We start from the raw sequence: 24,049 nt of genomic DNA on the forward strand, positions 1-24,049 counted from the left end.
TACTTTTACTCCAAAATCATAGTTGAATCATTGCCCTACTATGTATTTGGATTTGTCCTTGATTTGCACCTTTAAATTTGTCTTTGAACCCTTGTGAATTTAGGAGGTTAACTTGGTTAGGTGTATGACTCATAGTTGAGTCTAAAATGTGAACCTGGTTCACCTAGGTTTTGGATAGTTGGACAATAATATTTTTGTCTTGGTTGCTCTTAGGATGGCAATGAACACGAGTATAACTCGGAGATGAATGTTTAACGTTGCTCTGCTTTGACCCGATGAGTATTCCAATTGCATGTTTCATGCTACTTGTTGCTAAAATTGGTAGGCACTTGATTTGTCATTTCTTAAACGAGTGTATACTTTATCACATTTGACTTAATTCGACTAAACTTTTGATATGTTGTTCATGTGTGACGCCCCGAAAAAAAATGAGTTTGAGAACCCGGAAATTTTCTAAGTTTCTAGGGTTTATTTTATTTAATCGCCCGCCTTTTCTACATTTTCTTTATTAGAAAAATTTCCCAAATAAAGTTTATGAGCAAAGATAGTTTTAAAATGATTTTTCTAGTATCGGTTAGTTTTTGAGAAATTAAGAGCGTATTTTGGACGTGGGACCCGCTAGTGCGGTAAATGCATTATATTTTTGACAACTTGTTGAAATTTTGTATTAAGTGATATTATTTTACAAGGTGTTAAGATATTTGAATTAGAGAGACAAAAAGATAAGTTTTGAACCAAAAGGTGACAAGTGTCACCATAAGATTAAGTCTTGGACTTTGACTACACTATTCCCTACTTTACCAAATAAATCAAAAAATTGCCAAAAATCATCCTTATTTCTAAAGCTTCATAGCCGACTCTCTCTCAAAGGAAAAGAAAGAAAAGCTATCAATTTCTTCCTTCTATTTCTTGCTCAATCTTCAAATCCAACCAATAAAACTCCAAATCATTCCATAAAATCTCTTTGCTAAGTGGTCTTGAGGTGTTTTGTGGAGTTGTTTGGAAAGCTAAGGTGGCTAGTTGCTCTATCTCTCTTGTTTCTAAGGTGAGTTGTGAAGAACCACCCTCCTCCCTTAATTGATGCTTAAATCATGATTAGTGGTAGTATGAGATGCAAGTTTATGGATTATTTCTTGATTTGTGGTTGAAGTGATGAAGTTTTATTATTTTTGGGGATTTTTCTGTTTTAATATGAGCATGGTTGTGTGGTTATCTATGATGATTGGAAATGATGTTTAAGGACTCTATGAGGTGGAAAAAGTGGTCAATTGCAATCAATTTCTGTTTTGGAAGAAATTTCAGAAAATTAGGTTTTGTGAAGGAACATTCTGCCCGAATTTTTAGCTCCTAGTTAGAGGCCGAATTGGCCTTGGCTTAAAACATTAAAGTTGTAGGGAATGACATTTTAGAGGTGCCTACAAAATTTCAGGTCAATCGGAGTAGTGTAGAATGAGAAAAGTCGAAATTACTATTGCTATTCTGGTTTTACCCGAATGTAAGAATTGCGCCTGTAATTGGTTGTTTTGGCTGGAATTGCTTCCGAATTGGTTGTTGAGGCCTTCTTATGAAATTTAACCCTGTTTCTTAGCTTTCAGCTGGTTTTGGAATTTCTGGATTTGGACTTGGATAGCCTGATTTATGATGTTTCCGCTAGAATGCATTCTGTGAATCTGTTTTTCCGGTTCTGGTGTAGTTTCTTGCATTTTTGACCTGGTTACACTCGAAACTGGGTTGAGTGACCTTCTGTAATATTGTAGCCCTGTCTCTTAGCTTCGAAACGGTGGGTCTTGTACCTTCATCCGACAATTGTAGCGCCTTTGGTACCATTACCGCAAAATGACATCAAAACTATTTTTCTGGTTTTGACCTTAACTTTCATTTCCGGACTTTTCCCTAGCTTGACTTGTACTAGTACTACTTGGAGCTTGCTGAATGGCTATTGGATGAACTTGTTGTTGTGTGTGTACCTTTGGGACTGGCTGAGGAAATAATGAAGCCATGATGGCTGGAAAAGTTAGCAAATTTAGGGGAAGTACTGTCCGAACTTTTAAAGGACTTGTTTGCATTGAGTTTGTGATTTAAGACTTGGATTTGAGCAAGGCAATGATATATGATGGATGGTTCCTGAGCCATGGAGGTGAGTAACCCTAAACTATTTCCAAAGTACTTGTGAAATGTTTCTTGCATTATGTACTCGATTGCATATCATGCGTGCTTGCATGTGAGTTCATGACATGATTTGGCTTCAATGAGTTCTGGGAAAGTCTTGTGCTGGACACCAACGTCTCCACTCTGTTTATGGTTCATGTTCATGTTTATCTGGAGCTCAAGAAGGGGCTCCCTCTTAATGTTAATGTTAAATGATCTATTTGAGCGTTGGGTGTTCAAGTGCTATGATTTCCCTGGCTCACGAGAGCATTAAACGAACATTTGATCTCTGAATCATGACATCATCGAAATGATCGAAATGCAACATTGTGAAATATATTTGTTTAATGATTTTACTGGTTACTCGCTGAGCTTTTAGCTCACCCCAAAAATATTTTATTCCCCTCCACAGGGCTCGAGGCGAAGGAAGGCTTGTAGTACTTATTCCTGTGATCGGATGAATTATCTCATGTGTACTTGAATTTGGACTTCCTCTTGTATTATAGTTGGATCATGGATCAGAGTGACGCAGTGGAAGCATGGACGCTTCGCTTTTGACATGTAATTATTGGAGAATTTGATGTAATATTTGAGTTTATTCTTGTAATTCATTTGAGGATTGTAGTGAACGACTGAGTCCCGGCGAGAGCTGGGCAGGCGGCCCGCCGAACCCTCTGGTTCGCCTTAGGGGGAGGTGGGGCTGTCACATCATGCATGTACAAGCAACTTGATTTACAATTGACCTGTATCTTGACTTGAAATAGTTGATCTTGCGTGCAGACTTGCATGTACATGTGCATGATTGCAGATCAGTTGTATATCTTCTTGCAATGGTTGAACTGGGCCCTTGGACCCTTATCCTAGACGTCAGGAAAGTAGAATTTGGGTTACTCATGCGTATGCGTGAATATAGGTCGGTAACAGCTGAACCGAGCTCTCATTAGACCTCTGGCTTGAGACCAACCTTATAGCGATCGATTAAGTTGGGCAACTTGGCTAAACGAAGAAGTTCCTAACCTGTTTACTCGTGACTTGAATTCATGACTTGAACTCGTGACATGCTTAAATACGGAGCGTCAGGTGACAGCTAACGTATCCAATCTTTACTCGCGTGAGCGTTGGATCATAGCCAATGACTCCACTCGTGTATATTTGAATACTTGGGGTCCAGATCATGAATACTTGAATGCTTGGGGCTATAAGTTCATCCCATGGTTAGTTGGTCGAATCGAGTCGTTAAAGGGCTTGGTCGAGAAGATTAATAAACCATGAGTACTTGATTGGTGTTTAGGCCTGATAGGGGGATGATCGGTTGACAGAGATTAACGCTTAGTGGTGATCTACGGACATTATAATTCCATGGTTGACGGAGTGTCAACGGACCCTAGACAAATTGCCGTGGTACCTACTCCTGAGAGTAGACTATATCCGTTGATAGGAATGTGATTTTTACTGTCTATTATTGCATGATCTATCTGGTTGCCTACTTTGCTGTACATTGTATCATATATGCTAGTTTACTTGCATGTTTTCTTGAAGCCTCATTGGGTTTCTAACTCATTCCATAAATTTGTCTTCCTTATAGGGATAAGAACGTGAAAGTGGGAATTGGAGGAGACATAGACTTTGTCTAAGTTTTATTTGTTGCTCGCGTAGGCACTCCTTAACTCTCTAGTGGGTTTGTTTGGTTTTATTTTGTAAGTTTAACTCTACGGCTGTATTTAGAGATTGTATGGGCATTTGATATCCATGATTGTATATGTCTAGGGTTGTAATTGATATTTTCCATATTATTGAGATTGTTACTTTGTAATTTCATGATAGCATGACTGAGTCCTGGCGAGAGTTGGGCAGACGGTCCGTTAAATCCTTGGGTACACTCTAGAGAGAGGTGGGGTCATCACATATAGTGTCAGAGCCGTCTCGCACGGTCTCTGTGTAGGTTGAGTTTGGGCCAAGTGGTGTTATAATTATAATTATGTGAATTCGTATAAAGGACTAAGTGATCTTCTTTAGTGTAAGCTATGAATCATGAATTTATAGGTGTAAAACCTTTATCATGATATTTGGAAAAAATAACTATGTACGTTTGGTAGGAATTTCAAATGTAGGTGACTTACTCTTGGGACTGACTAGCTCGAGTTATGAATTATCTTATTTCGAATTCTTGTACCCGAGTACCAAAAGTGGAGAGCACTAGGTTGAGGGTGAATATTTCGATTGCATTTGAGGTAGGTTTTGATGGCAAAGGTCAAGGCACGAAAGATTCTAGTATTAGACCTGAGATTGAACTGATCAAGGGGAGTGGATCAATAGGTGGTTTTGTACATGTCTGGTTAGGGTTTCTATAGATGATGGCTAGTTTTACAGTCGTCGTGAATGTTTAAAACACTAGTATTGCAGGCCTATTTCATTTCTCCTATAACTGTGTACTCTTGTCCCATGTTTCCTTAATTTTGATGCGATTTGATTATAGTTACATATGTATTTCTTATGAGTTCATTTTAACTCTTGTTTAACTACCCTTGTCTATTTCCTACCCTTTTGCGATGCCACATAGGAACTTGGTTTTGATTCCTATTTCTCTATAAGTTTTGGATTATGTATGAAGATTTTGCGGATAAGAATACGGGTTCTACGCTTGTATGCGATTTTTGGCAGAATTAGGATGACTGCCTTGATGGAAGATGGTAAAAGGTACTAGTGGGGGAAAGAGGTTGTGATGTTTTCTAGAGCAAATTTGTAAGTGGGTGTATAAAGGAGAGTGAGTTCGAGTGCAAAACTTTCGCTTTAAAGAATATGATTCCATATTTTGTTATATGTATAATCGATAATAGTAATATTTGTGGGAAGACCCAAAAATAGGAGTAAGTACTTGTGTGATTCATGTTTCTTGGGTGACCTGTAAGCAAAGGAACAGAAGAGTTATATGGTAAGAATTTCCAATTATGATTAGTTACTGATTTCAATCCTTTGATTTGCTAGCAGACTATCACATGAATTTAAGTGAATCGATAAGATGACAAATTTGGTTGATATGCAAAAGGAAATAAAGATTCTTCGAAAAGAAGTAGAGTTTCAAAAGAAATTAGCTGAGCACTAGGAAGGACGATACAAACAAGAATATTTGGAGAAAATTGAGTTGCTGCACGAGAATATAAAACTGAAAAAGAAATATGAAGGAATCTTGGAGCAGGTACGGAATAAGTTTGAATTGGTGTATTTGCCTAGTCTGGTAACATCTCAAGACATTTCTAACAATCAAGTTAAAAGGGGTGAAGGAAGTTTTCACGATACTAAAAGGAAACGTAAAGAGATTAGTGAAGATGAACTTGTTATGAAGGATAAAGAGAGGAAGAAAAGACAGAATGGACACTTCGCGAAGAGATGCGTAGCTGCTAAGTGTGAAATCTGTAATAAAATTCATACTGGATTATATTATTTAAAAATTGGTGCATGTTTTAGATGCAGCCAACTTGGACATCAAGTGAGGAACTATCCAAGACAAGCAAATTTCGTGATGGTGAAACCACTGTAATAGTCAAAATTAGCAATTAGTGATGTTTTGCCTGAAATAGTTGTATTTATTGGACTATGTGTAGTGAAAGCTTTATGTAGTAAGTTGTATCTCTGTTAGAAATAGTGAACTTGGTACCTGATGTTTTAATTAGTGATATTAAATATCTGTGGTTGGGCAGCGTTGAATCCTTATCCATGAATCAATTATCATAATTTAGTCTTGGATTTAAGCAAGAATTCTTCATTTGTGGTTCAAAAGAAAGAAATTTTGATTAGAGAGAGTGATTCGGATCTAGTGGTACAATTGTAAAGATGAGAAGGGCCTTACGTTGTGAATGATTTGTCAACGTCCATTGTATGAGTTTAATAACTTGGAAGAGTAGTAACCAAGTTTAGTATCTTCTTTTCATCGAATTTGAAGTTTATGTCACCTTTTACCTTTTTGATACCTTCATTGATCTTTCTTAGTATGTTAATTTATCCATTACATTATTAAGATTTTCCCTCTAGGCAAGTTTGTGATAGCGGCATGAGTGAGGGGAAGCTCTTGAGAAGTAGAGGAAATCGTGTAGAATCGAGTTTTGTGAGCAAAGGTTAGAATTTCGAAGACGAAATTCTTTTAAGGGGGAGAGAGTGTAAGGATGCGAAAATTTTGTTTTTATATTTTTCTTATAGTTTCCTTTATTTCGGAATAAGTTAATTTATACTTTCTTTTGGTTTCATTCACTTGCCCTAATTTCTTGAATACTTAATGATTGTGTCAAGAGTTTATTTTTTATACTTTGGTACATGTTAAGTTTCACAGTATTAGCGAGGTTGTAGCGATTTTTAGTGGAATGTGTGAGGAATTTAGTGGGAGAAAAGGAGTTTAGTGCAATTGGAGAAAATTAAGCTAAATGAAGATAGACATTAAGGGAAAACTTGGCAAGTGCCATCATTGGAACCAAGAGTTATTAGTTAAACACTTCAAGGGTTAAGTTGACCTTATAATTTTCATTTGTTGTCTTGCAAAATAGAAAACAAAAACACACAAGGGAGAGAGAGAGAGGTGGGGCTGAAATTGAGGAGGAAAAGGGGAAGAAAACTTCATCCAAACTAGCTTCCATCTTACTTAGTTTTGTGGGGGAAAGGAAGGAGACATCTTGAAGTGGCCATCAATCTTAGCATGAGCTTGTAAGGGTAGAAAATTTGGTTAGTTTTCATCTTGTTTCGGAGGCAAAAGAGGTAACAAAATGCTAATTTTTCCTTCTTTCTTTGTCTTATGTTTAAGATAAGTGAATCTTGAAAGTTTTTGTGACAGCCCCACCTTCCCCTAGGGCGTACCCTAAGGATTAGCAAACTGCCTGCCCATCTCTCGTCAGGACTGCCGAGTCGAAAACACGATTACCAAATCATACAATGCAATAAACTTTGATTAAACGTTTCAATGAAAAGCGATAAGAACTGATGCCACGTCAGAATCTGGCTAAGATTTGGCCAGATTGCCGGCCGGATAGCTGGCTGGATTCAAGGTAGTGACCAAAACGAAAATTCTCATCTTCCCCTAACAATCCAGCTAAGTATCCGGCCAAGATTTGGCCGGATATACGGTCAGATTCCCTGCAGTAGTTCCCGCCAGATTCCTTTTCTTTCCTTGTTCAAGTTCCGCACTCGGCCAATCATTCCAGCGAATACAAGAAAGTTCACATAACCATAGAAACATGCATTCCTAACTATTATACTTAGCCATACGCTTGCATAAATATATACATTGGAGTCTTTACAAGCCAAAATATTATACTTGCTCAACATACAATGAGGGTTTACTATTACAGAGGAGTTTGAATAGAAGAATATCTACATCTAGCTCTACTCTTTCTCCAAAAATCATGGTTCCATTATTTTGTCCCCTGTAAGGAAAACAAAGGTAACGGGAATGAACTTTCACCCAATGAAGCACCAACGGGTCAAGCAGTCAAATATCACGAAAGTACACATGTAATCAATCAAATATAGATATCAAATAAAGAGGGAGGAACATCACAGTTAAACCAGAAGTAAAAGGATACAGATGGCTCTCAAGTGCCAATTTCCTCTTTTACATTACTTGATCCAACCCCGTTGACCCTCCGTCAACGTTTAAAGAAACGACCAAGACAGTACACCCCACTTTACACTAGTGTCCATCCACCAAACATATCCCTTGCTTGGCCCAAACACTTCAACAGAAACAGAGGTGGTAATACTCGAGTATACCGATTAGTCGAGGAGATAACACTCCACTCGACAAAACAGAAGGCCCAGGGTTCGTTATCTCATCGACCAGGCCCTTGCCGGCTCGACTCGAGTAACTAGCCACAGGGTTTGAGCTTAGAAATCACCGCAAGGTCGTTGGATACAAGCCTCCAAACGACATCAGATCATGCACAAGTTATAGATTCAGATGTATACAGGAACCAGTCAAACAAGTGAGAGAGTGAGTGTAATAAAGTACACCCTCATCTCATCCAGAATAAACAGAGGTCACAGTCATTCAAGTCACAGATTGCAGGTACAAGTAAACTAATTAAGCAACAAGTCATGCAAGTGGCATACTCACCAATCAATGGCAACACTTCACTTTATCCTTGATTCGTCCTCTTGAACTCACTCGAGTTCTGTGGCCATATAGTATATAAAAGGCTAGCAACACAAAATCAAAATACATAAAGAAATTCAGATTTCTAAGACTTCATTTCCTTTTACTTAAATCTCCATTCCACTCATAAACCATACTCAAAATGATTTACCAACTCCAAACTTAAAGTGGGAAATGAAAGTAAGAACGATTCTATGAAAACAAAATTTTTCAGTTTTGCGCAACACTATTTGGAAAATCATATCTCAAGATTGTTAAGTTCAAAATTGATAAACTTTATATTGTCGGAAAATAGATTCAAAGGGCTACAAGTTCTTAGAAGACATATTTATAAGATTCAGTTCATAAGTTAGTCAAATTCAAGCCTCAAGTTGCTGCTTCATCCAGTAAAAGACAGAACAGGTATGCAATTTCAGTCAATTTGAAAAATCACAGATATTCATGGGAATTGAGAAAAAGGCTAAAATTTTTACAGTTGATAGTACTCTGACTCTAGTTTCAAACGCATTACATATATGGTCAACACTTAAGCAGATTTCCTACAACAAGATATAGCAGATTTCCTAAGGCTGTCCAAGGGTTCCTGCGGACAAATTTTCCGCAACACCTCCTTTGTTTTTACTAAGTTTTTCCAGCCAATTCAAGGCTTCATTCTTACCACAAAACAGCCTCAACTCAAGCATATACATATCAAGCCAACAACGCACCAAAGCAAACATATAACCATCACCTACTTAAGCTAACAAATGAAACCTTAAGCTGAAATTCCTACTCAGAAGCTGAAATTTTCTTTAGGCAAGTTAAACTAGCATGTAAAAGCTAGATATTTCACATAGAAAAGCTACCAAACCATGGCCAACACTTAAGCATCATATATGGTCAGAAAATTCACCATAAAACTGAAAATTTCCATATCACCACTTCCAACCATGAAATATTGCATAAAACTACCAAAATTGCAACCATAAACCACTAATTTACAATTATTTGAAGTAGAGAGAGTTTCTTACCATAAATACCTTAAACCTTATGCAAAGAGGCTACCAACACCTTTATCTTCCCAAATCACTCCACAAAAACCCTTAAACTTCCTTAGAGATCCACTTTTATGGACTAGTTTGCAAAACTAAAGGTTGAAACTTGAGAATCAAGCTTGAAGTTGGAATTGAAGATGAACTTTGCTGTCTTGTTTTTCCTTTCAATATTTTTGGCCAAGCAGGGAAAGAATGAAATTTTGGTCAAAATTGGTCTTTAGGAAAATTAAGAAACCTTGGTCAAAGTCCAACCCCTAATAGTTTCATGACACTTGGCTCTTTTAGGGTTTGATCTCATCTTCTTTGTCTTCCACAGGTTAATCTATCTAGCTAATCTCTAATTATCTCTAGTACCTTGTAAAATAATATCCCTTTATGCAAAACTCCATCTAATCGTCAAAAGTTATCGCACTTACCGCACTAGCGGGTCCCACGTCTATAATGTGCTACGAACAACACATGAACTAACTTATATTAGAAATATGATTTAAAAACTTGATTCCCTTATAAAAATATCTAGGAAATTAAAGCAATAATTTAAAGTAAAGAAAAAGGCATTCAAAGAAATAAATAAATACAATATAATTTTCCGGGTTCTCATAGTTTTCCAAGTTGATGATTCATGAACTTTTTTTCTTTGTTTTTTTTTAAATTTACTTTAGTACAATTTTTCGAGTCTGCATACAAAACACACTACACCCGAACAAAGCTATGATGAAAGTGGGGAAGCGAGGACTTATCCAAAAGACAACAAGCTCTAACTGAGGCGAGAAGTTGGCCAAACTAGTGAACAACCCGTCACAGCCCAACCGGGCTGCAACAAGGGCATCCGCGGGCAAATTGCCCTCCCTATAGATGAACTGGACGGTTGCCCGCACTTCCCTAAGCAGAAGACGATATCTCTGAATTACCCTGCTTAAAGGTCACTTAGCCAAAACATCGGAAGACACCAACCGGACCAAGCTCCTATTATCCACCTCGACCGTCAACTGTTGCACGCCACGCGCTTGGCAATGTGTTAACCCAACCTGCAGAGAAAGTGCTTCCGCGGTCAACATATCCACCTCTCCAAACTCCTTGTAGAATGCGAAGACTAAATCACCTTCCGAATCACGAACCAAGCCCCCACTAGCAGCCCCACCCACAGCGACGCAATCATCCGTGTTGAGCTTCACACAAGGCGGCGTTGATTTGAGCCAGCGAACCACCTGAAAGCGAACCGAGAGACGTTGACATTGGGCCAGCCTGGCCCAACCACAATCCCGGTCCCCGCGCGAATTGACGAAAATCAAGCACCTGCACCATACCTATCTGGCGAACAAATTACTCCACTTGGAATATGACTCGGGAGGCTGAAAACGAGCCCCTATTGAAACGAGCATCATTCCTACCCTTCCAGAGGAACCAGAGGACAAGTAGCGGTAGAATAACTCGAATATGGCCTGGACCAACCTGCAAATGAGAACCAAACCATCTAAGAAGCACTGACGAGATGCTAAGAAAGTGAATACCTGCAATTCCAAATTTCCTGGCAAAAAACCTCCAGACAGCTGCCGCAACTGGTCCAGTAAGAAACACATGATTAAAGGACTCAGACGCCTGCAGGCAGTAACCACAACAGGACGCCAGAGCAACCCCTTTTTGCTGTACAACACAGTCAATCGGAACCCACTTGCACACTAGCCGCCATGAAAAGAATGAAATTTTCCCCGGAATGACTGGGTCCCAAATAAATTTATCCACTAAGGAGATATTCCGTTTTTGGCGCAGAGCCTCCCATGCCGAGGACACCGAGAATTCACTTGATGAACTTAGCCCCCATACCCTCCTATCTTTCTGGGATGGGTCAAAAGGGATTTCCAATATTTCTGTAAGTAGAGACTGTGGTACCCATTCCCGTAAACGAGGAACATTCCATCCATCCAGGGAATAAAACTCACCAACTAATAGATAGGGTGGATCCAGAAAGCCCAAGCGGGACGCCAGCGGTTGGTCGCCACACCAAATATCAAGCCAAAAGTCTAGCATGCCCTCCCCTAAACACCACCTAGTGTTACCCTCAACAAAACCCCTGACCTCGTTCAAGCGCCGCCAAGGAAAGGGAGCTCGCTCCACAACCACGCTCGCGGGATGAGCCCTCCGAATGTACTTTGTGTGCATAAATTCATCCGAACTGGAGTTATGCCCCCACAGCCTCCACCAGAGCTTACATGAAAAGGCTCGCGACATCTCAGCAAACGACCTGACCCTTAAGCCCCCTTCCTGTAGAGGAAAGCATAGCTTCTCCCAAGCACACCAGTGAAGCCGCCGTGCATTAGCATTTTGATCCCATAAAAAGGAATTGCATATTCTACCTAAAGCCACCAGCACCCCCTTTGGTGGGGAGCGAACCTGTAACAAATACAAAGGGACTGAACTGAGAACATGACGAACAAGAATTAACTTACCCCTTGCGCTGAGCAGTTTAGAGCTCCAGTGGAACAGATGAGCTCGAACTTTTGCCAGAAGTCTATCGAAAATGATACACACCAACCTGCCTGTTGCACCCCTTTTTTTTAATAAGAAAAATAAAAGACGAGTTTAGGAAAAATGGCTTTTGATTTAATTTTTGATTGAAAAAATGAATTTTTTTATTTAAAAAGAAAATGAAAAACGTGGGTCAAAATGGGACTTGAAAATGCGATGATTTGACCCAAAATATAGTTTAAAAAGGGTTTTTTGAATGAAAAATCGAAGTCGCCACTTGGTATAGAGTTAAGGTGTACGAAGTCACCTAAAAATGAATTTTTAAAGAAAAAAGTAGAAAACGCTTTTTAAACGACTCCAAGTTTACGAAAATCAGAGAAAAAGATTCGGGAGTCACATTTGAAGAAAGGGAATGCAAGGATAAGAATCCAAGGCACCCTTTCAACCTAACCAAGGCTAGTTGCGCGATTTAGTCAAAGATTTTCTTATTTTACCCTTAAGATTGATCACATTTGGATGTACTATATGAATGCATACCCTAGACCTAGGAGGGTGTCGGAGGGTCGAAATGTATCTTCAAAGCTTCTTTGGTACCAATCACATTAATTGTGACGCCCAATAAAGACTCTTCGGAGAAGTCACGAATAATGCGACAATATGAGACTCTAAGAAAAGAAAAGGAAAATAAAAATAATTGCATAAATATACGTGACCTAAAGGAATACATCATATCGGGTACGGGGAACTAATGTTCGTGACTCAATGTTCCCTTTAATAGAGGGAATACAAGCGTGCTAAGGTTAGAGAAGCCAAACTCGTCCATATCCCATATCAAAGGGATTTTTCCTATCTAATCAAGCAAATGATCTAATCTAATTCTAATGCTTAGATGAAATGCAAGTCTAATGTCATGTTTCATACAAAGGGGTAAGTAATACACATATAAGGGAAAATATGGGAAATGGGATGTACGTATAAGGAGAGATGTCATGCAAAAGTGATAAAAGACCCAAGAAAGTAAAATATGCATGAGATGAAGTGAGTTTATCAAACAATCATGATCTAACGCTCGAAGGGCTCTTAAGGGTCTAGCATTGGACTAACCCTTATTTCTACTTTCTCACTAGCATTGGACTAATGAGAAATTGGACAAGGGAAACACAACTAGCGTTGGACTAGTGTGGTGACGGGAAAGGAATCACAGCTAGCATTGGACTAGTGTGATAACATGCATTTATTACAGTCTAAGAAATCAGATAAAGCATAATAACGCAAATAAACACATAAATCACATATAGCACATAACACATAAGCATGATGTCTAGATGCAAGACCCTAAGAAAGCGAGTAACACATAACACATAGGTATGTAAAAACACACAAGGCAAATAAAGCAAATAAAGCCCTAACTATTACATTCGGGGAACCCTACTACAATCTAAAAGAGGGGGGAAGGAATAAAATGATATAATAACCTAACTATTACAATTGTGGCATTTAATTGCCCTCCCAAATAATTACAAATTAAATTAAAATAAATATACAAAATTAAAACAAATAAAGTAACTAAATGAACAAATATAATGAGAATATTCAAAAAGAAAAAGAAGCATGCAATTTCACACATAATTTCACATAAGTGCACATAGGATCAAATAAGTCAAAATAAGGGATAGGGTGTACCTCCCTTGAGTTGGGGCTCTAATGAAGTGAAGTCACTTATTTACCCTCTAAAATACAAAGAAAAGGTCAAGACATCACTTTAATTAACAAATAATCATAAAAGATAAAAATGAGTTGTGAAATTGAATCAATTAAATCATATAAACAACCCACATTTAAGAAGTCAAATGAAGAAAGGACTTGATTGCAAAAATTAACAAAGTTTTGAGGTCAAAAATTAAAAAAATAAAGTTTAGGGACCTATTTGCAATTAATTAGGGACTCAATTGAAGGAAGTTAGAAGTTGTTAGGGCCATAGTATAATTAATGAAAAGTATAAGGACTGATCTGTAAATTCATTTTCTGGTTTCTTAATGGATCAGGCCACTGGGCCATTTTCTGACCTCTCCTTTGGGCCAAAACCACTTGGCCCGATAGGAAGTCCAAGGGAATGAAGTGGGTCAACCCACTCTTTACCAATTAAAACCAAATTAGTCAAAGTCCAACCCTAAAGCCTAACCAAAAGTGTTGGACTTTATCCTCCTAAGCCCAAGTCAGAAACCCAAATAAATAAGCTAAACCAACTCCCTTAAACCCAAGTAAAAAAAATAACCTCTCAACCCAAATCACACATTTCACTAAAACCCAACATGATAAAATCAAATAAAATTATTAAACCACAATCATGACCCAAAATCAAGAATTAATCTATCCACAAAGTCACATAAAATATGCAAACAGAGGATTAAACTTAAAAGGACAAAATTAGTTCAATTTTTCCAGATTTTGGGTCACAATGAAATTGGGCAGAAAATGAATGGTTCAATTGCAATTTTCAGAAATTTATGCTTCAGGCTCCGCAGAAGCTCTCTTCTTCGACGCTAATTTCTGGGTTCTGCAATCGAAAGCCTATTCAGTGTATACATCATGCACAAACCCAAATTAAAGCCTGAGTTTCGGATTAACATAATCCCCTTTGATTATCACAACCCCCTTTTTTTTTATTAACATAACCAAATCAAGAACATTAAACCATTGAGGATCAAAACACATCAGCTGCCATTTCAGCTTTCTTTGCGGACAAAAACAACATCACAACAATTCAACTCTGACCATTCCCCAAAGAACAAATACAACTTGCATATGCTTTCTTGCACACCAATTCCAGAAAAAACTCGAATTCATACAAGGGCAAGGATAAGAAACAGAAAAGGTGCAAAAACCAGCATATCGAAATCTCTCAAAATTCTCATTTTTTTGTGCGGACAAACATTGGACCGACCGAATGTTATACAAAAACAGAAATCCATTCGTTCTTCAAGCCGAACTCACAGTTGGGCATTTCATCGAACAGGTTGGGGACATTAAAAATTTCACTAATTCCTTACTCAAATGCAGCTATAATTGGCCCAAAATTATTCAGAAATCCAAAGAAACATCAGCCCAAACAAACACAGAAAACATGTGCGATCAAAATTTTACAGAGAATCAACAGGAAAATTGCAATTTCAAATTCACAAGAGACATGTTTCGGGATTCCAGCGTTTACATTCGACAAAGAAAGAAAAACTGATATTCAAAGGGAAAGAGATGGCTTACCGTGATTTTGCTCGGTGAAAATCTGCAGGCGGGACGGTGAATTCTGGTGAAGTGTGGTGTACGCAGAACAGAATCCAACACCAAATTGTCCAATCATGCTCACATCAGCCCCTGCCTGCGACGCCTCCATAAACTCCTTTGTACCAGACCTTGCAATTGTCCCCAAATTGTTCACCAAATCTGCTTTGGTCATGCCAACGCCGCTGTCGATGAGGGAGAGAGTTTTGTTGACCTTATCGGGCACCAGCCGGATGAAGAGCTCCTGTTAGGCATCAAGCTTGCTCTTGTCAGTCAAGCTCTCGAAGCGGATCTTGTCCAAGGCATCGGAGGCATTGCTGATCAACTATCGAAGGAAAATCTCCTTGTTGCCGTAGAAAGTACTGATGATCAAACGCAAAAGCTGGTTGATTTCAGCAGGAAATCAAAAAAATCTAAATAGAAAAACTGACGAGCGAAGAAGAAGAGCTTCTTGCTCTTTCTTTTCGAAAGAACTTTAGGAATCCTCACGAAGTCCCCCTCAATTTTCCCCCTTGTGCTGGTTTTCTTTTCCCGTTGCTTGTCTCCTCCATCTGCTCAGCCCGTCGCCTGGTTCCTCTGTTTTTCCCTCCGCTGCTATTTTCTTTTTCTATTGCCCGCCTTCTATTCTAAGCTCCCCTCTTGCCTTGGCTCTTCCTTCTTTTTCGACCACCGCCCCTTGGGCTTGCGGCTGTTTGCCTTTTAAAGGCCCCCCAAAAAACTAAACCTAAGATGAAAGGCTAAGATTTCAAACCCCAAAATAGGCTTATGTGTCTTGTTCTTGTCCCTTTGATTTTGATTTTTTTTTATTTTTTCAATGAATTAAATAATAATAAAGCAATTCTCTTAACAAACAATAAAAATAAGATAAAATAAACAAAAAAACAAAAAATAAATAAACAAAAAAAAACAAAAATCACCTAAATAAATAAAAGCTAAAATTTTGGTGTCTACCCGAACTAATGGAGCACCCAGGTAAGTGAGCGGCAACGCCCCTTCATAGAGACTTGATCCGTCGTCGCCCTAGAAGAGCAAATATACGAGCTCTTGCTCACATTCACTTTCTGCCTTGACATAGCTTGGTAGGAGGTCAAGAAATGACGGATGGCAGATAATGGCTCAGCCGAGCTCCTCATGAAAATAATCATGTCGTCGGCAAATGACAAATATGGGACCCGGGATCCTGCCGACATATAGAAGCACCTGGGTGATGGAGGCCCCTACCCAGAAACTCAGCCACAAAAAGAAATAGGGTCGGGGACAAGGGGTCCTCTTGGCGCACCCCCCGGGAGGACTTGAAATATCCCGCTGACTCACCATTGATTAAAATGGAGAACCAGGAATTGGAAAAAGTCCGAAACAGCATATCAACAACTTCTTCGCTGAAGCCAAATCGTCAGAGCATAAAAAGAAGAAAAGGCCATTCTACCCGATCGTATGCCTTCTCCATATCCAATTTAAGAATCAGATTGGGGCAAGTGAGTCGGCGGTCTAGGTCAAAAACCAGTTCTTGGGCAAGCAGAATGTTATCGCAAATCTCTCTACCAGGGACAAACCCCGTCTGCCAAGGAGAAATCAATGCTGGCAACAACGTATTCAACCTCTTGGTCAGGATCTTGGAAATGGTCTTGGGCGAGACATTGCATAGACTAATTGGCCTGAAATGCTGCCACTGAGATGCACCATCCACCTTTGGTAACAACACTAGTAGAGAACTAGACCAGCCCCTGGGCTGCGCCACTCCCTTGAAGTAATCATGAATACTAGCCAACAAATCAACTTTAATGATGTCCCAGCATGATTGGTAGAATCCCATGCCAAACCCATCCGGACCCGGGGCACTATCCACGCTCATCTCGAAAATCGCTCATCGAACCTCCTCCAGAGTGGGCAACTCTCGCAGCATTGCGTTGTTCGAGTCATCCGCCTAGGGGAGCGCAAACGGCAAATCAAAAGGGCACTGATGACCTTCCGAAGAGAAGAGGTTCGAAAAAAATTCAACTGCAGACGCTTTGCACCCACACCCCAGCTTCCCCCTTGACTCGGCCAATAAAATTCCGATTCCATCGCTACTTGACAACCGCATGGAAGAATCTCGTATTTGCATCGCCCTCTTCCAGCCACTTGATCCCGGCCTTCTGCTTCCAAAAAGCACCTTCGATGGAGAGCTCCCTCAAATACCTAGCTCGAGCCTCATGCAATCGAGCCCTCGCCTCAGTGTCTCGTCTAGAATCAAATTCCGCTTCACGGAGGTGATACTCCCCCTCTGCAGTCTTTACTCTCGAAAAGATGTTCCCAAAGGTTTCCCTACTCCAAAGCTTCAGCCGGCGACGCACCCACATGAGTTTCTGGTGGAATGTAGCCATACCCACCCCAGGCGCCGACGACAACCATTCCTCTCTAATCACCTCTAAAAATTGAGGGTGAGTTCTCCAAGCATTTAAGAACCTAAAGCCACCTGTCCGAGCAACCCCCGGCCACATTTTATCAACAAAGGTGCATGATCCGAACGTCCCCGTGCCAAATGGGATACTCGAGTAATTGGGTATATATCTAACCACTGAGAATTAACCATGACATGATCCAGCCTTTGCCAAACCGTTCCATTCGTCCACGTGAACAGAGATCTATCAAAGTCTACTGTGGACAGGCCACAACTGAACATGGAGGAATTAAACTCTTCCATGTTGGTGACATTGGCTGGAGATCCTCCTACCCGCTCATCTGCAGAAGACACCACATTAAAATCACCTGCCACCAACCGTGGGGTATCCATACCCATACCAACATTCTCCATGCTCTGCCATAAAGGCCGCCTCCCCACTCTCGTGCACTTGGCATAGATCCCCGAGAACGACACTGACATGCCAGAGGAAAAGGCAATGGTTGCATGTACCATCTGCTCAGCATATTCAGTAAAACTTAAGCGCATCTCATTGAAGCAAAAAAACCAAATCTTCCTGTTCAAGAAAGAAGACGAATTATCAAAAGCCCGCCGAACAACATCTAACTAGGCAGGATCTGACATAGGCTCCAACAAAACTAACAAACGAACAGCATTCTCACGACCCAACCTCTGCAGATAACGCAATGAATCGGGCCGGGAAGCCCCTCTAATATTCCACACAACAATATTAACTGAATTTAACATAGGAACGTAACAAATACTTAGCTGGAGATGAAGTGCTAGGTCGTGGCATCAAGGATTTCGGAGGCCTGCCTCTTTTTCGTTGCCGTCGTTCACCTTCCCCCATTGCGGCCACCACCACACTGCCGTGCACGTCCTTGGCCGCAACCGAGCCATCTCTATCCGAGGCAGTCAGGGTGCCGAGCTTCATGTGGAGCTCGTGCTGGAACTCCTTCAGCTGTTGCTAAGACATCTCCACGGAACCCACCCGTTCTAACGATTTGCTCCGGTGCAACTGTTGGCGCTGTTGCTTGCGACGGGGCAAGGACAGACAGCTCCTCAACGCCAGCGACTCTTCCACCATCCCGTCATCAGAAAAGGCAGAGAGAGCAGCAAAAGAATTGGTCAGCGGGACCCTCTCTGCACTCTCCGAATCCGATTCATCCAACTCCAATGGTGTTGGCCGTGAACCAGTCGCCGGCTGCAACACCTCCGTACCAGAAACACCTATGATTGGCAGGCGTTCCTCTCCCCCACCCTCGCTGCCGCTTCCCACTGCAATCGACGGGTCCGCCAACCCGCCTACCTCCACAACAGGCGGAGGTTCCAAAGGCACCGTTTTGCGTGCCATGAGTTCACGATCAGTGAACGGGATCTGGTGCCCTACATCCTCTGAGAGGCCTCCGTTGGGGTGAGCATCAGCAGCAGGCGCACGCTCCAGAATAACGCGCCTGTCAGTGTCATGATTCATGAACTTAATGTTTGAGTTCTTAGCGTTTGGATATTATATGCAAGTATGGTGGTTTTCTTGTTGAGATTTTAGCTATAGATGTCTCTTGTTATGTAGGTGATAACACCTTATGGATTTGCTTGGTGGGTTTGATTAAACTTGGAAAATTGATTGAAGGAATGATTGGAAAAACAATTGAGGAACCATGTGCCTGCTGGCCGAAAACAGGGGTTGGATTTTTAGCCTTGACTTCCAAATTTTTATGATGATTTTAAGTTCAATTTTACTCAAAACACCCTATGAGACTTTTATACTACAAGTGTGTGCTGAACTTGAGTCAAGGGAGTGAGGTTTTGTTAGTGAAAGTAGCATTTTCTCACCATTATTAGCAATCTGGATATTTCGCAGGAAGCTCTGTGCAGTTTTGGAAAATTTACTATAACTTCGTATAGAAAAGTTGGAATTGAGTTCCATTTGTTGCATTTAAAACTAGACTAAGAAAGCTTTCTAATGGTATAAAATTTGAGCTGCAATTCATTTTATATACACACCAAAAAATAAACTAATATGACTGAAAATTCTGCCCTGCACAAGTGAAAAACTGGAATGTTGCAATTGCTTGTGTCTCAATTTGGACCAATTTATGAATTGAATCTCTTTAAGGTGTCTTCTAAAGTTTGTTAGTGCTTTGAGTTTAGTTTTTAATGGGGCAAGATGTATGATTTTTTGACATTTATAACTCAAGTTATGATTTTTCAAAAGAATGATGCTTGTTGGAATTTTTTTTTGTTGGAATTCGTAGGAGAGAAGCGAGATATTTCCAACTTTACATCTAAAACTTTGGCTGCAAATTGACATATCTTGATTCCATATTTCTTAAAATAGTTCAATTTTAGTAAGCATGTGAGTTTTTAACGTGAAAATCTTGACTTTTGTGGTTGGACTTCTTGTTTTGAGGATCTTGTGGTTGTTGGAAATTTCTAGCAATAAAATGAAATGAAATGTGGAACTCTTTGATTGCTCATATTTCTTGGGTCCAAATGCTTTCCTTTTACTCCAAAACCATAGTTGAATCATTGCCCTAGTATGTACTTGAATTTTTTCTTGATTTGCACATTCAAATTTGTCTTTGAACCCTTGTGAATTTAGAAGGCCAACTTGGATAGGTGTATGACTCGTAGTTGAGTCTAAAATGTGAACCTGGTCCACCTAAGCTTTGGATAGTTGGACAATAATATTTTTGGCCTAGTTGCTCTTAAGGTTTGGTGGTGAACAAGAGCATAACTCGGAGACGAATGTTTAACGTTGCTCTGCTTTGATCCGATGAATGTTGCAACTGCATGTTCTCTGCTACTTGTTGCTAAAATTGCTAGACACTTGATTTGTCATTTCTTAGGTGAGTGTGTACTTTATCACACTTGACCTAATTCAACTAAGCTTTTGATATCTTGTTCATGCATGTACAAGAAATTTGATTTGCAAGTAACTTGTATTTTGACTTAAAATACTTGATCTTGCATGCGAACTTGCATGTACCTGTGCATGATTGTAGACCGGTTGTATATTTTCTTGCAACGATTGAACTGAGCCCTTGGACCCTTATCCGAGACGTCGGGTAAGTGAGAACTTGGGTTACTCATGCGTAAGCATAAATATAAGTCGGTAATGGCTGAACTGAACCCTCGTTAGACCTCTTGCTTGAGACCAGCCTTAGAGTGGCCGGGTAAGTTGGGCAACCTTGGGTAAATGATGAAATTCCTAACCCGTTTACTCGTGACTTGAATTCATGACTTGAACTCATGACATGCTTGAATACGGAGTGCTAGGTGACAGCTAACGTCTCCAATCTTTACTGGTGTGAGCGTTGGGTCACAACCAACGATTCCTCTCGTGAATACTTGAATACTTGGGGCCCAAATGAATACTTGGGGTCCAGATCATGAATACTTGAATACTTGATGCTGTAAGGCCATCCCATGGTTAGTCGGTCGAATTGAGCTAGCAAAGGATATGATTGAGGAGATTGACGAATCATGGGTAATTGATTGGCGTTCGAGCCCGGTAGGGGTGGGCGGAGATGAATGCTTAGTAGTGATCTATGGATATTATAATTTCATAGTTGATGGAATGCCAATGGACCCTGAACAAGCTGCCGTGGCACCTGTTTTTGAGAACAGACTATATCCTTGATAGGAATGTGATCTTTACTGTACATTATTGCATGATCTATCTGGTTACCTGCTTTGCTATACATTATATCATGCCTGTTAGTTTACTTGCATGTTTTCTTGGAATTTCACTATGCTTCTAACTCATTCCATAAGTTTGTTTTCCTTACAGGGGTAAGAACGTGAGTGAGAATTGGAGAAAACATAGACTTTGTCTAAATTTTGTTAGTTGCTCGCATAGGCACTCCTTAACTCTCTAGTGGGTTTGTTTGGTTTTATTTTATAAGTTTAATTCCTCGGCTGTATTTAGAGATTGTATGGACATTTGATGTCCACGATTGTATATATCTAGGGTTGTAATTGATATTGCCCATATTGTTGAGATTGTTACTTTGTAAATTTCGTGATAGCGTGAGTGAGTTTTGGCGAGAGTTGAGCAGATAGCTCGCCAAACCCTTGGATATGCCTTAGGGGAAGGTGGGGTCGTTACACCCTTAGTGGGGACTTTGCTCGATGAGTTTCGGGTAAATATTTTGGGATAAATACAATATTTCCAGTTTGAAGCAAATTAAGAATAATTGATAAATTTTTCCAATTACTGTAAGTAAAACCCAAGTGCAACCTAAAAGGGAGGTGAATTAAGTTGATTATGATCCTAATCATGTTTATAAAAAAATTTTCAAATTTAAATTTACCAAATTATCTGGATGATCAATCAATTTGATGAGTACAAAAACAAGTAGAATAAAAAAAATAAAGAAAGAGAAGCACTTAATCAAACTTAATAGAAATAAGATAAGAGAGGGAAAGCAAATTGCAAACCAACAGGACTTCCAAGTTTCTCTCAACTTGAAGTCCAATTCCAGTAGCAACCTTCTTCAATTTGGTGAAATAAAATCAAAATTGTATAACGGAAGGTGCACCTTTTACTCACCTCACACTCTCCTTGGTCAAGTCAAAAGGTTTTACAACTAATTTAGTTAACTCTCACAAATCTACACTTTGTTTTGTTCACTCACCATTGAAAAACTATACACAATATTCACTAAATAAGGAGTATAATAAAAGTGGCCTTGTTTGGCAAATGAGTTTTTGGATGTTTATCTAAAATTTTATTGTACCTTATTGTAGAAGTTGTAAGAAAAATTTTTGAAGTGTGTAAATTTTTTGATATTTTGAAGATTATAATTTAAAAATTTTGAGCAGATTTTTTAGATTATTATAGATAAAGTTGTTAAAAAACTTACACAAGACAAATCTGGCAAAAAACTTGTTTGTCAAATAAGCCCAGTGTATTTCTTATTAAAATCACTCTTGGAAGGTCGTATTTAATGTATAATCAAGTTAGCAACTACCCCATGCTTAATGATATGTATAGTTGTCCAAAAAGTCCATTTTCTTTGCCAATGGTCATGTATTAAATGTAAGAGAAACTAGCTGTTAGGAGTATCAAATGTCCAATCATCTGTTTTGCATCCGGTAGTATGCTCTAAATTCTTATCAGATGGCCAATAGAATTTTTGCATCCGACAAGTCTTGCATCCGATAGAGATCAGAATATTAAGTTGTTCATTTGAAATTTATCAGACGATCGATCCACGAAGTTTGCATCTAGTATGACTATCTGATAGATCTTTTTGACTATTGGACGTCCTATATTCTTGTGAAGTGTTCGATAGTGTTTGTCCAAAACTTTCTCATTGACTATTGGACGTTTGATACTTTGGTGCAAATGTCTGAACCCTTATGTTCTGTGATACCTGTTTTGGATGCTTTCTTACAAGAAATCATTAGTCTAAATCATCAATTTGTTTTAATTATCATCAAAATTAAGAATCAATTTTAACATTCTCTCCCTTTTTCATGATAACAAAATAAAGGATGATTTTCAAAACATTTGAAATTACTTATAAGTAGATATGCTTCCCATCATTATATGTATAAAATAAACCTTGAATACAAAAAAAATTACTCCCTCTCAACCAAATCTTAAAAATTAACTTATGTTAATAATCCTTTATTATTCAATCATTTATTATTCTCCCCATTTTTTTCATCAATCAAAAAATATATGGATTAAAAAAATTTGGGTAGAGTATTCCCTAAAAATGAGTATAAGCTCCCAGTCAACAAGACAAATAGATTTGCTAAGTAAAGTCCAAAGACTGGAAAGATAATAAATCAACCAAAATATAATCAATGGTACATTAACATAGCCAAAATATCAAGATACATCATGGTGCCAAAAACATAACCAAAATATTAAAGCATTCAAAAATAGCATACATATGTTGTCCAATTAAAAAGAAGGACTATGCACCGTATATGAAATGCATGGGACTATTAATTCTAGAATACCTAAACTACATGAAGATGGCAACTAGTAACTAAGGGATCTAAAATTGCATGCGTGATGATCCGGACCTTCTTCGTGCAAAGCGAAATACGGATGCATCAAACACTTCCTCAATAGCTTTACCATCCTCCTCCCGAATAACCTCAGATTCAACTACTGTAGCTTTTGTTGAATCTTGTGCATCTTGTGCACTTTGTGACATGCCTTGTGCATCTTGAGGAGTGGTTTCAGGATTAGTTTGAGTGTCCAAAGGCTCCTTTCTTAGTTGCTTCTCTTGAACAGGAGTTTCTTCTTGAGGTGGAGGTGGGAAGAGCAGATTCTTCATAGCTATAAAGCTGCTTTGCTACTCCTAAGTCATAACCATGTTGATTCCATGTTCAAGGAGAAGAATGTGTTGCTTTAGTTCCAAGTGGAGATTCATCACTAGATCTGAAAAGGACGTAGAAGGATGAGTGAAAGGAGTACGAGGGTGAATAGTGAGATTCATCACTACATCTTCATGATACCTAACCAACCTCTTTATAAACCCAAGAGTCATAAACAAATATGATGTTTTTCCTTTCAAAGTAGTTTTTGGTGAAGAAGCAAGTAGAGTTTTCATTTGGAGA

At 39.2% G+C, this 24,049-nt stretch overlaps 2 protein-coding genes across 2 annotated transcripts in view; both read right to left on the reverse strand.

The window, feature by feature from the left end:
- The window catches only part of LOC113729227 (uncharacterized), a 33,373-nt gene extending 16,458 nt beyond the window's left edge, over positions 1-16,915 (reverse strand). The window contains exons 1-8 of the mRNA XM_027253551.1: positions 16,490-16,915; positions 16,116-16,280; positions 15,046-15,307; positions 11,766-11,866; positions 10,859-11,709; positions 10,710-10,770; positions 10,273-10,526; positions 10,114-10,230 (exon numbers count right to left, since the gene is read on the reverse strand). Coding sequence (XP_027109352.1) covers positions 10,114-10,230; positions 10,273-10,526; positions 10,710-10,770; positions 10,859-11,709; positions 11,766-11,866; positions 15,046-15,307; positions 16,116-16,280; positions 16,490-16,915 — 2,237 coding nt within the window. The remainder of the gene's footprint in view (positions 1-10,113; positions 10,231-10,272; positions 10,527-10,709; positions 10,771-10,858; positions 11,710-11,765; positions 11,867-15,045; positions 15,308-16,115; positions 16,281-16,489) is intronic.
- Positions 16,916-17,129: 214 nt separating this feature from the next.
- Positions 17,130-18,398, reverse strand: LOC113729228 (uncharacterized). The gene is made up of 4 exons (XM_027253552.1): positions 18,305-18,398; positions 18,108-18,198; positions 17,619-18,020; positions 17,130-17,508 (listed from the first exon to the last, which is right to left on the reverse strand). The coding sequence occupies exons 1-4, from the start codon at positions 18,396-18,398 to the stop codon at positions 17,130-17,132; spliced, it is 966 nt and encodes a 321-aa protein (XP_027109353.1).
- Between the last annotated feature and the right edge of the window lie 5,651 nt (positions 18,399-24,049).

This window comes from Coffea arabica, chromosome 2e, assembly GCF_036785885.1.
Source record: "Coffea arabica cultivar ET-39 chromosome 2e, Coffea Arabica ET-39 HiFi, whole genome shotgun sequence".
In the NCBI taxonomy this organism is placed as follows: Eukaryota; Viridiplantae; Streptophyta; class Magnoliopsida; order Gentianales; family Rubiaceae; genus Coffea; species Coffea arabica.